Source organism: Cololabis saira, chromosome 13 (genome assembly GCF_033807715.1).
Source record: "Cololabis saira isolate AMF1-May2022 chromosome 13, fColSai1.1, whole genome shotgun sequence".
Taxonomy (NCBI): Eukaryota; Metazoa; Chordata; class Actinopteri; order Beloniformes; family Belonidae; genus Cololabis; species Cololabis saira.
In genome coordinates, this window is record NC_084599.1 from 30,680,128 (window position 1) to 30,692,674 (window position 12,547).

Below are 12,547 nucleotides of genomic sequence, written 5' to 3' on the forward strand. Positions count from 1 at the left end.
AAACGACTAAATAATAAACCAAATGAACACAAACAAAAAATAATTTCAAGGAGATTACACAAGACGATAAAATGTGTCAGTACATCCAAAAACGCCAAATATAACTGTCTTCACTGTTAAATGTATCTCAATGTCCTTGGACTGTAGCCGGCTCTGCATCTCACTCCAGAAATATTGCACTGAATCACAGTGAAAGAAAAGATGTTGCAAAGTTTCAATTTCCCTTTCACAAAAAACACAATTATTCAATTCAAAATTAAATTTTAATCTTAAAAACTCGTTTGTTGGGTAAATTTCATTTAAAATCTTGAAGTTTACCTCTTTTATTTTTGGTGCAAGTGGAAATGAAATATATTTTTTTCTTATTCGTTATTCCTAATCTTTTCCACTTCAAATTCCTTTAGGATATACCATCTTTTTATTGGGTTAGGGTAATATTCTTCTAGCAAAATGTTTCTAATGACTGTTAGTACATCTAAAGTCCCAAAAATCTAAACCTTTAATGCAGAGCTGTCTCAGGAGAGACCTTGGCTTAGAGTGACGAACAACCATCGACCTCAGAGAAATTGGTATGGCTTTTATCACTCTATTATAATGCTTAACAGTACATTGAATTTGTTTTTGTTTTTTACAAAAATCCTCAAACTGTGTTCTTTAAAAATTAAAATTATATTTGGTCTCAAACTTATTTTAAAGCACAGTTAGTTGTAAATGAGTACCGTAAGTGAATTTAGAGTAGGGTTGAAATAATTTTAATTTGAATATGATTTTAAAATGGCTAAAGTTTAAAATGGCATACCAGCTTTCTTTACATGTACAAACTGTAGCACAGAAAAAAGCACATTTAACAAGGTCAGGTGATTTTATCGTTGTTTTTTTTCAACCTCAGTAATTTATACTGTGTATAATTTCCTTTTGGGCACTAATAAAGTATTCAGTTCGTATGACTCATTCAGAACAGATTGCCACTTCTATGCAGCAATCCGATTAATCAAATGGCAGGTTCTCACTCAATAAGATTTTGAACTTGTGGAAACATGGAAGCTTCAAATCTGACAATGTCATAACTTCTTTAGATTATTTTTTGTTTGTTTTTTAAGTTTAGGCTTTCATCTTGGATCCAAATCATTTGGTGAGGGGAAGTCCTGATACTTTTCCAGGCATATGTGAAGTAATCCTCTTTGAATATAAAATATCATGCCAACAGCTACAAAGGTGTTTCCTTCTACTGCCATACAACTCAAAACTGCCCCGAGGTGAAAATCTTTGCTTCAGTAGGATTGGACATTTTGTCCCACACTGGGAGGGGCTGGGTGCAGGTATTTCAACCTGTACAGACAACATATATGTTTAAGAAAAAGTGAAAGCATCAGAGAAACATCTATTTAATATTCAAACAATGGTGAGAGGTGTGTTGCCAGAAACAAGCGTGAAGAATGGGTAGCTGGAAGTGGCCTGTGGTTTTCGTCTTGCTGGACATATCTTTACAGGTAAATTAAAGTTCTTTTAAATCTCAGATCTTTTTTTTTTTCAACTCAAGCATGCAACTGTTCGTTCATAATATTTTATCCTCTTAAATTTGCAGGTTGCAGCCCAATCAGGTACTGTACGTTTTATTTTATCACATATCCTATTGATGTTGCATCATATTAGAAGAGCGAGGCATGAAAATGTGACTACATTGGACATTTGTGTGAAAAAGAATATCTGTCTCCATAATGATCTGCACCTCTTGCATCCCTTTCATCAGACATCCAAGTATCCATATTCTCTGCAACGTCAAAGACTGTAATTCTCAGATGGACCAGGTACTCTGGAGCTTCTTCATACAAGCTCTCTGCTGCGCTCAAAAACTCCCCAAACAACCCTATTAGTTTTGTCACGTTTGGTCCCAACACAGTGATGGGCTCAATCAGCTCACTGTCGCAAGAAGTTGAATATATTTTAACAGTTGAAGCTCTGGATGCGTATCAAATTGCACTAAGCTCTGCATTGATTGAGACATCAACAGGTGAGCTACTACTGTTTAAGAGCTTCATAATATTGTATTTTTGCATCTTGACTGTTCCTTCATTACAAAGTATAATTTGAAGAGCACAATTAAGGTTGCCACATTCTTCATTTTGAATGTATTGGAAGCAATAAAATGAAACCTGGAATAAGTTTGAGTGGCTCTAAGATAATAAATAACAGTACAATTTAACTTAAAATCATTAAACCGTGCCCTAAATATTGCAGTTTAATGTCAGCAGTTATTCAAGGGATACTGAGCAGAGGAATACAAAAAAGTCACTGCATACGCTTAAGCTAATATGAATAAATGTATACATTTGTGTAGTTATGTTATAGTATTCAGGTCATGATTTGTCACAATCTCTTAAAATCTGAGAATAAATAGGAGAATGTAAAATATAACACTTCAAAGTTAACCTTGGGTGTCATCGCTGGTGTTTCGTAGCCTTGGACATGATGGAGCCCATCAGGAATGTTAAGCCTAAGGACAGCAGGACCTTGATGGCAGAATTTAATTTGAAAACCGGGGCAACTCACTACATCATACGAGTTGAGAACAGCGATGGCTTCTTCAGGGAGGACACAGCGCTCTCCTCACCTGCTGAGATCGAGGATCTCAGCCCGTACACAGACTACTCGCTCAGCATCATGGCTGTGAACAGCATGGGCCGCAGCCAGCCATCGGCCCCCGTCACCGCCAGGACAGGTGATGTTGTTCTTCTTGTTACAGTATCTATTCTTTTGATGAAGTTTCATGTGTTTCCTACAGCAATTGTGAAAAAAAATAATACAATGACAAAAAGAAGCTCAAGGGCTGTATCTGTAAAGAGAAGAATATCATATTTATGAAGAAACCCAGAGTATTTTTCTCGTTATTCGATCTGTCGCATTGTGCCACAGCAGAATCACTGTGGACCCTTTTGTATGCACACGTCATTGGTACAAATCAAGGTTTGTCTTACCATAGAAATGCATCATCACCCCTGAGGGGCGTCTCCTGTATCGGTGGAGGTTATATTTGACCTTTTAGCAGAGACAAAGAATCAACCTCATCCTTAAAACGAAAAACTTCACAATTCTTCCCTGCTTCCACCCTAGGGAGACATTTAATCTTCCTGAGCCAAAAGAGAAAAGAGGAAACTAATAGAAAACAACTGGTTTCATGTGAAACATAATCTATTAAAGAGTTTTCATAATGAAATTAACCACTAAAACAGCAACAATCAAAGTAAAAAAATCTTGCTTTAATAAGGGTAATACCAATAATAATGTCTTCACATGCAATTAACCATGGACGGAGCTTGCAGAGATCTTAACCATAACCTTGTAAAGTGACTTCTGATTTGATAAAACGTTTTCTTTTTTGACATTTAAATAGTGGTCCCATGGTGATATTGTCCTTCCAGTTACCTCATACGTGTAAAAATTGTAGGACTTTTTTTTTTTCCTCCACAGTTCTGCCTCCTCCGCACCTCTCATCTTCTTCTCCCAGCAATGACAGCATCGTTCTGTCCTGGGATCCCGTGGCTCATGCAGTCCAGTACACTGTGTCCATCTTCAAGTTTGACTTCAACACTCAAAGTATGTACAACACATCCAACACTACCCTGACCCTCCCTGGCCTGGACGCTGGCTCCCTCTATATCATCACAAGTTCAGCTTGGGACCCCGAGGGCCGAGAGGGAGAAGAGAGTCTGCATGTGAACCAGACAACACGTAAGGAAACACTGAGACACTTCTCTGTCTCGGATTTTGTACTTTTAATTTAATTCAATTCAATTTTAGTTATATAGCGTCTATTACAACGCAAATTGTCTCTAGGAGCTTTTCAATGCCATGTGACTTTAGCTGATGAAATGTGTTTTTATGTCTGCATTCATTAACATGGAATCTCAAAATCTTAATTAGGGCCCGAGCACTGACAGTGCGAAGGCCCTATTGTATCTGTAGGAATTGTTTTCCTTGTTTTTATTTTTATTCTCGTTTTTCTTGTTTTTATTTTTCCGACAAAATAAGGGCCTTTTTGCACCCCTAAACGTGCCCCAAAAGTCACCAAATTTTGCACACAAGCCAGGCCTGGAGAAAAATTTGATATTTAATGGTTTGCATTAATGGGCGTGGCCTAATGGCTCAACAGCGCCCCCTAGAAAACTTTGTGCCTCAAGCCCCACAACACGGTTTGACGTACATGCACGAAAATCGGTACACACCTGTATCATGTCGCAACTTAAAGAAAAGTCTCTTGGCGCCATGGCCGAAACCGAACAGGAAGTTGGCCATTTTGAATTAATCGTGTAATTTTGGTGCAATTTATGCCATTTCTTCGGCCACTTCTTCGCCCGAACTGTAACGTGCACCCAGGTGTGTTATACATCAAAATGTGCGATTGGTCGATATTTCACAGTTCCTATTTTCTGCCATAACTTTTGAATGGTTTGACATAGAGAGTCGTGGATGGTGCCATGAGTGCGAGGGCCCGTTCATCGCTGCTTGCAGCTTTAATTTAAGGATATTATCACAGCCTTTTGAGAAATAAGTGTTAGGAATTAAAATATGCTCCAATGAAATGCAGAAAAAGGAGTTTCATGTTAAAGTGATATCTGTTCGTAGTCCACTTCTGTCTTCACATTATGTTTCATCTTTCACCAGGACCTCCAACACCGTCTTCTGTTAACGTGTCTGTGCTGAGAAATAATGATGTGGCTGGACTCTCCGTGTCCTGGGAGGTCGACCCGGAGCTTCACGGACCCATTCATTATGTTGTGATGAGTGACCAGAATCTAACCTGCAACACCAGCTCTGGCTCCTGCAGGCTGTCTGCGGTGGGCTGTGGAGAAGTTCACACCATCCAGGTCACGGCCTGGAACCAGGCCGGGCCCAGCTGCCCGTCCACTCCAGTGGTCTTCATCACCTGTGAGTGGCAGAGAAATGAAACCTCATGGCATTTTATATTCAAATAAATGGATCTAAATCATTTTACAAACAATGAAAAGCATAAAATACATGTGACATCTTTGTCAGATAGCCAACTATAGCTTAATAATGTGTCTTTATTGTTCATTATTACCATGATTGAAGGTATGATTTAGGTTTTAAATTGTAGAATTTTATTCCACCGCAAAAAAAAAAAAAATTCAAATAATTTTTATAAACTTTAACAGTTTAACAGGTTGTCAATCACAAGTAATAGAACAGTGTTTTGACCAGACTGGAAAATACTATATTGATTGATTGATTGGTTGATTGATTGATTGATTGATTGATTGATTGATTGATTGATTGATTGATTGATTGATTGATTGATTGATTGATTGATTGATTGATTGATTGATTGATTGATTGATTGATTGATTGATTGATTGATTGATTTTAGCATGAATGAAAATTGCATGTGGGATTTTAAATTTAACATTTTAACATTAAAATTTAAGGAAAATGATTTTTTCCATCTTGTAAGTGTTACTACAGAATATTGGTTTATTACACATTCAGTTTATAAACTGCCAAAGCCATGGTTGAGAATGTTTTATCGCCTTACGAGTGCACCTAAAACGGTTTTACAGCTTCAAAAATCAGCCACTGTAGTTTGATGTCATCCTTATTTGCTCATAGTTACATGGTCTTCTTTTCCTCAGGAAGAATTGTTTAATTATGGAGCTGACTGCTGTGAATTGGTTTGAACCGAATCAACCCTTTTACAACTCCAAATTATGGAAAATAATGATAAAGAGACCCAGTAAATTACAGGATTACACCATTTTACAAACCATTGGCGGCTATTCACTTTAAAACTACATGAAAGTTGCTGGATCACACTCTAGTCATTCATGTATAGCCTACAACTGAGCAAATTTATCAAGTGATAAACATGTTTTCATTTGAACTCCATTTTGAACATCATGTTATTCCCTTGCAACTTACTATATACTTATTTTTAGCAGCTTAAATCTTCAACGGACCTGATAAAACACATTACAAAAGTTCTACGAGCTCTAAATTTGTGAACTAAATCAAAACAACACGCAAAAAGACGCATAAAAACACAGTTGGTTGACAAACTGCACTGCCCCCATCGCCTCTGCCCGTCATTTAAAAGTGACAACACACCATTACCATATTTTCTGGGCTTGCCCAAAGATACAGCCATATTGGCAGGAGGTGGCAACAGCAATATCTGAAATGTTGGGTGTGGAGTTAGATTGCTCATTCATCACATTATATTTAGGAAAGATGCCAGAAACTGTTCCTCTTAAAGAAAAATATTTGCTGAAGATACTTCTGGCAAGCAGCAGGAAAGCGATAACTCGTAGTTGGTTGCAGGCTGACCCTCCAACAAAAGATCAGTGGCTGAAGATTGTAGAAGGTGTTTATTGTATGGAGAGACTCACTTTTGTATTGAAACTGGAACTGCAGAAATGTGACAGGTACTGGGAAAAATGGATTCTGTATGCACATTAACAAAGATATGACACTGTAACACGATGTATGGAAGAAATTGTATTGCCTTGACTTTGTAACACCCATGATGCCCTCAGGTTCTTTGTTGCCTAAATTAAAAAAAAGTGTAAAAAAAATAAATAAAAGTGACAACACAATGCAGGAATAAAGATGGTATATTATGCAAGACATAGTTTTGTCATATAGAGAAACTGAAAGTTGAAATCATGTTAGTGCTTACTGGAGTTACAGGTTTCCATGAAACATAGAAAGAAGCTGTCATTAAGTCAGTTGGGGTAAAATCTACTGTTCTGTACCATCAGTCCCCTGCCCACCCGAGTCTCTGGCCCTTGTGGAGACCTCAGAAGGGAACTGCACGCTGACGTGGAACATCGTGCCCCATGCCGACAGTTATGAAGCCTCCATCAAGAGAGGCGACGGCGTGGAGGAGACCTGCAACACCACCGGCAACAACTGCACCTACCACTGCCAGTGTGGCTACACATACCTGATGTCTGTGGCGGCGATCAACCAAGCTGGCAGCCGTCCCGAAGGAGGAGTTCTCAACTACACCGCCGGTAAGTGACAGTCGAGGTCACAGCTAAATGCGACTCTGTGAGGGTGTGTCACAAGTGCTCTGTATCAACCTGTTTCGGTATGTTTCAGCACCCTGTTGTCCAGAGAGCGTGTCCGTCTCTGTGGTGAGTGCTGAGACTTTGGAGATCATGTGGACCGCCTCGCGGGGGGCCGAGTTGTATCAGACCCGAACAGCTGACGGTTCGGAGGTCATCCTCTGTAATGACACAGCTCCAGTGTGTGCGCTCTCCGACCTCAGGTGTGACAGCACCTACAGCGTGGTGGTGACGCCCTGCAATGAAATCAGCGGGTGCAACCGTGCTTGCAAAGCTCACAGCAAAGACACAGGTTGAAAATGTTACTCTTAGAGCAAGATCAAGTTGTTTGAATGCTTTTCATGATAAATCTTATAAATTACAACCATTATGCAGTTATGATGACTGATTATAACTACTGCTTCTCTGTCAGCTCCCTGCACACCAACAAATCTGATGCTGAGTCCACAAAACTCTTCCACGGTCAGTGTCAGCTGGACATCCAACAACCGAGCTGCTACTTACACAGTGAGCACAGAAGGAGACGACGGCAAACACACCTGCATCACCAGTGGAAACAGCTGTGACGTCACCGACCTGCCCTGCGGTTCCATCTATGAATTCAGTGTCATAGCAACCAGTGATGCTGGCCAGAGTTTATCCAGCTTCTCTCACTCACTAGAAACAGGTGAGAAGGTGAAGGTGAGGGGGATCCAAACCATCAAAAAGTGCAGACGGTATGACCTTTAGACCTTTAAAAAGATGCTCTCATTAGGTGTAGTGATTAAAAAACTTGTTGGAAGGTTGGTATTTTTCCTTCCAATCAGTCCATACATACGTTTTTTTTAGCCATCACAGCGGCACAAATTAAGTTATTACAGAATATGTCAAATGAGTAACATCCAATTCTGAAAAAATCCTGAAGCATGAATCATGAAGGAAAATGCAAGGAAAGGAGAGAATTGATACTTATTTGTACGACATTATGTTGTAGGGAAGCAATGTCTTAATGATAGAAGCTAATAACGTGTTCCCATGGATGAAAAAGACTAAAATCAACGTTTAGTGAGGGGGTTTCTGTGGGATTAAGTTTCAGTTCAGTCAGAAAATAGGGTAACACACATAGACACACAAGGACGGCACAAATATGCACTTCACAGCAGTTTCTGTTATTTACTTATATCACCAAGTTCCTTTATGATTCCTCCCATCATGATTTTGCAGATTTTGAGAACCTGACTTTAAGAAAAAGAAAAGAAAATGAAAACCTTTCCCCTTTGGTTACACAGTGTGAATGTAAAGGTGCTGTTACGTAATTATTAAATATTGATGAAAGTTAAAGGGAAAGTTCGTTTTTTTACAACCTGGACCTTATTTCTGACATTTTTTATGGTCGTATACTCACCCAGGCAAGTTTGGTGTCATTTGGAGTAAAATAAAAATGCCAGAAATAAGGTCCAGGTTGTAAAAAAACGAACTTTCCCTTTAAGGGCTCTTAAATTCAGAGCCTTCAGTAAAATATAATTGTGGGTTAAGGTGTAAAAGTAGTCACACTGGTGCAGTTAATAAAAACAAACAAACAAAAAACTGTTAAAAACTGCAGATTTACCAAAGTCAAATTGATTTGACACTTCTTGCTTTATGCTTCATTGTTCATTACTGTGATTAAAATGATTATAAACTCATAAAAAGGCTGAAGTTTTTATTAGAAAATGTGGGACATTCGTTTAGTACGAGGTCTGTCAAAATCAAAGCAGATCCTCAGATCATTTGAATTACCTTTCAAGCGTGCAAAATAACTTTTTCCATACATTTAGCAACTTTATCCAGTCTTTCCCATGTCTGCAAGTGTAAATATTAACAGAGCGGCTGAATTGTATAAATAGAATCCCAGGTAAACATGTGTTTAGAAAACAAATGTTGACAGTTTGGTGTTTCCACGTCTGTCATCGTCTCTTCCAGACCCCTGCTGCCCGACAAATCTAACTGTCGACCAGGTGACTCAGGCGATGACAAATGTGTCTTGGTCTGATGCCAGAGGGGCACGCTCCTTCATCACATCTCTGATGTCACCGCATGGTCATGCCCGCTGCCACACCCAGGACTCACACTGCCTCATGGGATGCATCACCTGTGGCACCAACTACACCGTCACCATGGAGACCTATAGCCACAGCGGGCGCATGTCTAACTGTACCTATCAGGGCTTCTCATCCAGTAAGTTTTGAGGTTTTCTTTTGACAGATAGGCGCTGAAAATAGTTAAATGTATCTGTATTACAATTTTCACAAATTACCATAGATTTTATTTCATTTTCATATCTGATTAATTCACAATTTATTGCAAATATTCAATTTAACAAAAACAATTTTTTTTTTTTTTAAATTAGCAGCCCTCCTTAAAAATCTGAATCAGTAGGCCTAATGGCATTTAGGAATACAGTATATTTGGGATCAGTGCATCGCTAGTGTCTCTACTTTACAAAAAACCCAGACTTAAACAGATTACCAAAAAATAAAATTATATGTATTCAGCTTTGCTCAATTACATGTTGTTTTTTTTAAATCCTTAAACTCAGTAATTGAATCAAACTTGTAACTCTGAAAAATGTGTGTTATTTGCCAAATCATTCTTTGTGACTACAACACTTTATCATAAAGATTAATCAAGCTCAAACTTGATTGAATCGATATGAAATAGTTATAGGCCTAAATAAATAAATATTTCATAAAAAGATTTTTTTAGCATGAAATCATAGGATTTTTTGTTATCTAATTTCATTAATAACTTATATTATATTTTATATTCAATTTTGTATTTATGTATAGTGGTATTTTGTATTCAATTACATTCAAAATACATTTATTAATCCCTGAAGGGAAATTAATTCCTTCATTAGCTAATCTAATTAATGTTTTACCAATTTTTATATTCATATCAATCATAATAAACACAGTACACAGACTTAAGGCTTATTTATGGTTCCGCGTTAAATCGACGCAGAGGCTACGGCGTAGAGGAACGCGGCGACGCGCACCTACGGCGTAATCTCTGCGTCGATTTAATGCGGAACCATAATTCAGACTATACTACTCTCACAACACGCACACAACTATTAAAGCCACCCACGTAATCAGCGTCCCTCTCTCAGGTCTCTGCTGCCCGTCGGGCGTCAAACTGTACAGGGCGGCCAGTGACTCCGTGCGGGTGTTCTGGCGCAGCACCGGCGGCAACCACAGCTCCATCGCAGAGATGCTGAGCAACAGCAACAACTACACTTGCACCGCTTCTCCCGGAGAAAACAGCTGTGACTTCGACAACGTGCAGTGTGGGGACGTCTACCGTGTAGTTGCAGCTCCGCTGACAGCAGGGGGCGGAAGAGTGCCGTTCTGCCCACAGAGGCTCTACTCAGGTACACTGATACAAATGATCTACTTGAAAAAAATAAGTCAACTTTTTACATGAAATTATTATGTAGATCAAGAAAGACTAGTCTTTTTATGAACTACTTAATTTTTTTAATGTAAATAATACATTGTGTAAGTACAGTCAACTTAATTGTGTTAAGTTTACTTTATTTATCAAAATTAAAGGAGCTTGAGGCAGGATTTATGAAAAAAATTCGTATACATTTTAAGTTTTCTAGTAATAATGTCAGATGAAGCGTTCCAAACCTGTTGACTTTAAAAAGAAAAAAACGAAAAAAAAGAAAAAAGAAAAGAAAAAAAGGAAAAAAGAGAAAAAAAAGGAAAAAAGAGAAAAAAACGAAAAAAATAAAAAACAAGAAAAAAGGGGAAAAAAGGAAAAAAGAAAAAAGAAAAGAAAAAAAGGAAAAAAGAAAAGAAAAAAACGAAAAAAATAAAAAAACAAGAAAAAAGGGGAAAAAAGGAAAAAAAGACAAAAAAAAAACAAAAAAAAATAAGTTGACTTTACCTGCAAATGACTAGTGACTAGTCTTTCTTGATCTACATAAAAATCCCATGCGGAAAAAGTCGTCTTACATTTTTTTTAAGTAGATCAAGCAAGATATTTTTTACTGTGGTGTTCTACTTAAACAAATAAAGCATGTTTCATCTAAACGTTGGTCAATCTGCCCAATAGATTAAAATTGTTATAGGAAAAGTAAATACAACGAGATCATTGCTTGTTGTTTGTGTGTAAATGAAAAGATTACATAAATACTGCTTGTTAAGGAAAAAATGCACAATGTCTTGTTTTTTGAGTAAATGCAGATTAAGTTCAAAACTAGATGTATTCATGTAAAGCAACTGCTAATATTAATTGCTAATATCACAGATTTAAATATGTTATATTTACATGCGCTTAGATTTATTTTTTTCAGTGTATCAGAGGGAACATCATGATGGATGGTGTTTTGATATGAATACATGCAGGGAATGTGGGTTTAAAACAAAGTGAGGTTGTAAGTGTGTATAACAGCAGTTTCATGTATTTCGTCTTGTGTGTGTGTTTGTTTCTGTGTAGTTACTTGCTCAGGGAGCAATGTTGGCACAGGTGAGCATGCTGCCGCTATGAAATTCAACTCTCAATATTTCAGGGGGGTATCTTTAAATTGCTGCTTGCATTTTTCTAATGCCTCTTTAACATTTCATTCCAGTGATTTACAGGGGGAAGAGAAGTTTGGAGTAGCACTGTCAGCTCGACATTTATACAAATTTGAGGTGGGTAGACCTTATTTGTAATGCGCCTATTAAAACATGCAAATTGTCAAATTAAATAAAAGAGGAAAGCCATTGAACACTAGTTGCCTCCTCATTGATTCAAACTTTAAAAATACACCAAATACCCCAAATATTGTTGCCCCTTTAACATTTTTGCCACCCCAAACAGAAAAGACCAAAGTATATTACTGGATCTGGTAAAGCGTTTGTTTGTCTTTGCTTTATCTGCATTGATAATTAATTGATGCTTGCTGACTGTGGATAATTAATCATTTCTAAATCAGAAAAATAGTACTGAAGCACATTGTAAGTTAATGCATTATATCTATAGCTGTATGTTGTAATGTAGTGATAATAGTTATGTACGAAAAAGGAAAGGCTGAATGTTTTTTTATACATACATACAGACATATATTTAAATGATGCATAAATACTAACTTTTCTTTGTCTCAAAGGTCTTTTCTTCACAGATGCCACATGCAGCACATCTTCATTATCCTCTTCATCGTCATCTCTTCTGTCCCGGGCAAAAGCTTTGCTTGTAGTTAAACAGCCCAACTACAAATATACAATATTTCTTTCATTAAAAATTTACCAGCATCACATTTTTCTGTTTTGTGGTATGTTTGGCCTTGTTTATGGATACTTTCATTTCAAGACATTAGCAGTTGAAGTAGTTCGAAGCTGCCTCTCTCTCTCTCTACAGTCTAGTCCACATCAGTAACCCTCAGCAAACACCAAATTAACTTTCTTTCATAATGAGTCAAAAGCATTTCCAACAGCCAGCATGCAGATATTTTTGAG

The 12,547-nt window shown here is 37.6% G+C and overlaps 1 protein-coding gene across 1 annotated transcript; it reads left to right on the forward strand.

Moving 5' to 3' along the window:
- The first annotated feature begins 1,436 nt into the window (after positions 1 to 1,436).
- LOC133458789 (fibronectin type III domain-containing protein 7-like) lies at positions 1,437 to 12,300 on the forward strand. The gene is made up of 14 exons (XM_061738990.1): positions 1,437 to 1,490; positions 1,586 to 1,601; positions 1,751 to 2,011; positions 2,459 to 2,719; positions 3,469 to 3,729; positions 4,663 to 4,926; positions 6,774 to 7,028; positions 7,117 to 7,374; positions 7,495 to 7,749; positions 9,024 to 9,278; positions 10,213 to 10,473; positions 11,547 to 11,576; positions 11,680 to 11,743; positions 12,199 to 12,300. The coding sequence occupies exons 1-13, from the start codon at positions 1,437 to 1,439 to the stop codon at positions 11,709 to 11,711; spliced, it is 2,463 nt and encodes an 820-aa protein (XP_061594974.1). The 3' UTR covers positions 11,712 to 11,743; positions 12,199 to 12,300.
- The last annotated feature ends 247 nt before the right edge of the window (positions 12,301 to 12,547 follow it).

What these genes read in the sequence shown, in the direction of transcription:
- LOC133458789 (XM_061738990.1), top strand. Translation starts at nt 1,437, where the DNA reads ATGGGTAGCTGGAAGTGGCCTGTGGTTTTCGTCTTGCTGGACATATCT. An exon ending in CTATCAGGGCTTCTCATCCA is followed by an intron (nt 9,279 to 10,212) that starts GTAAGTTTTGAG and finishes TCCCTCTCTCAG; the next exon opens with GTCTCTGCTGCCCGTCGGGC. An exon ending in CCCACAGAGGCTCTACTCAG is followed by an intron (nt 10,474 to 11,546) that starts GTACACTGATAC and finishes GTTTCTGTGTAG; the next exon opens with TTACTTGCTCAGGGAGCAAT.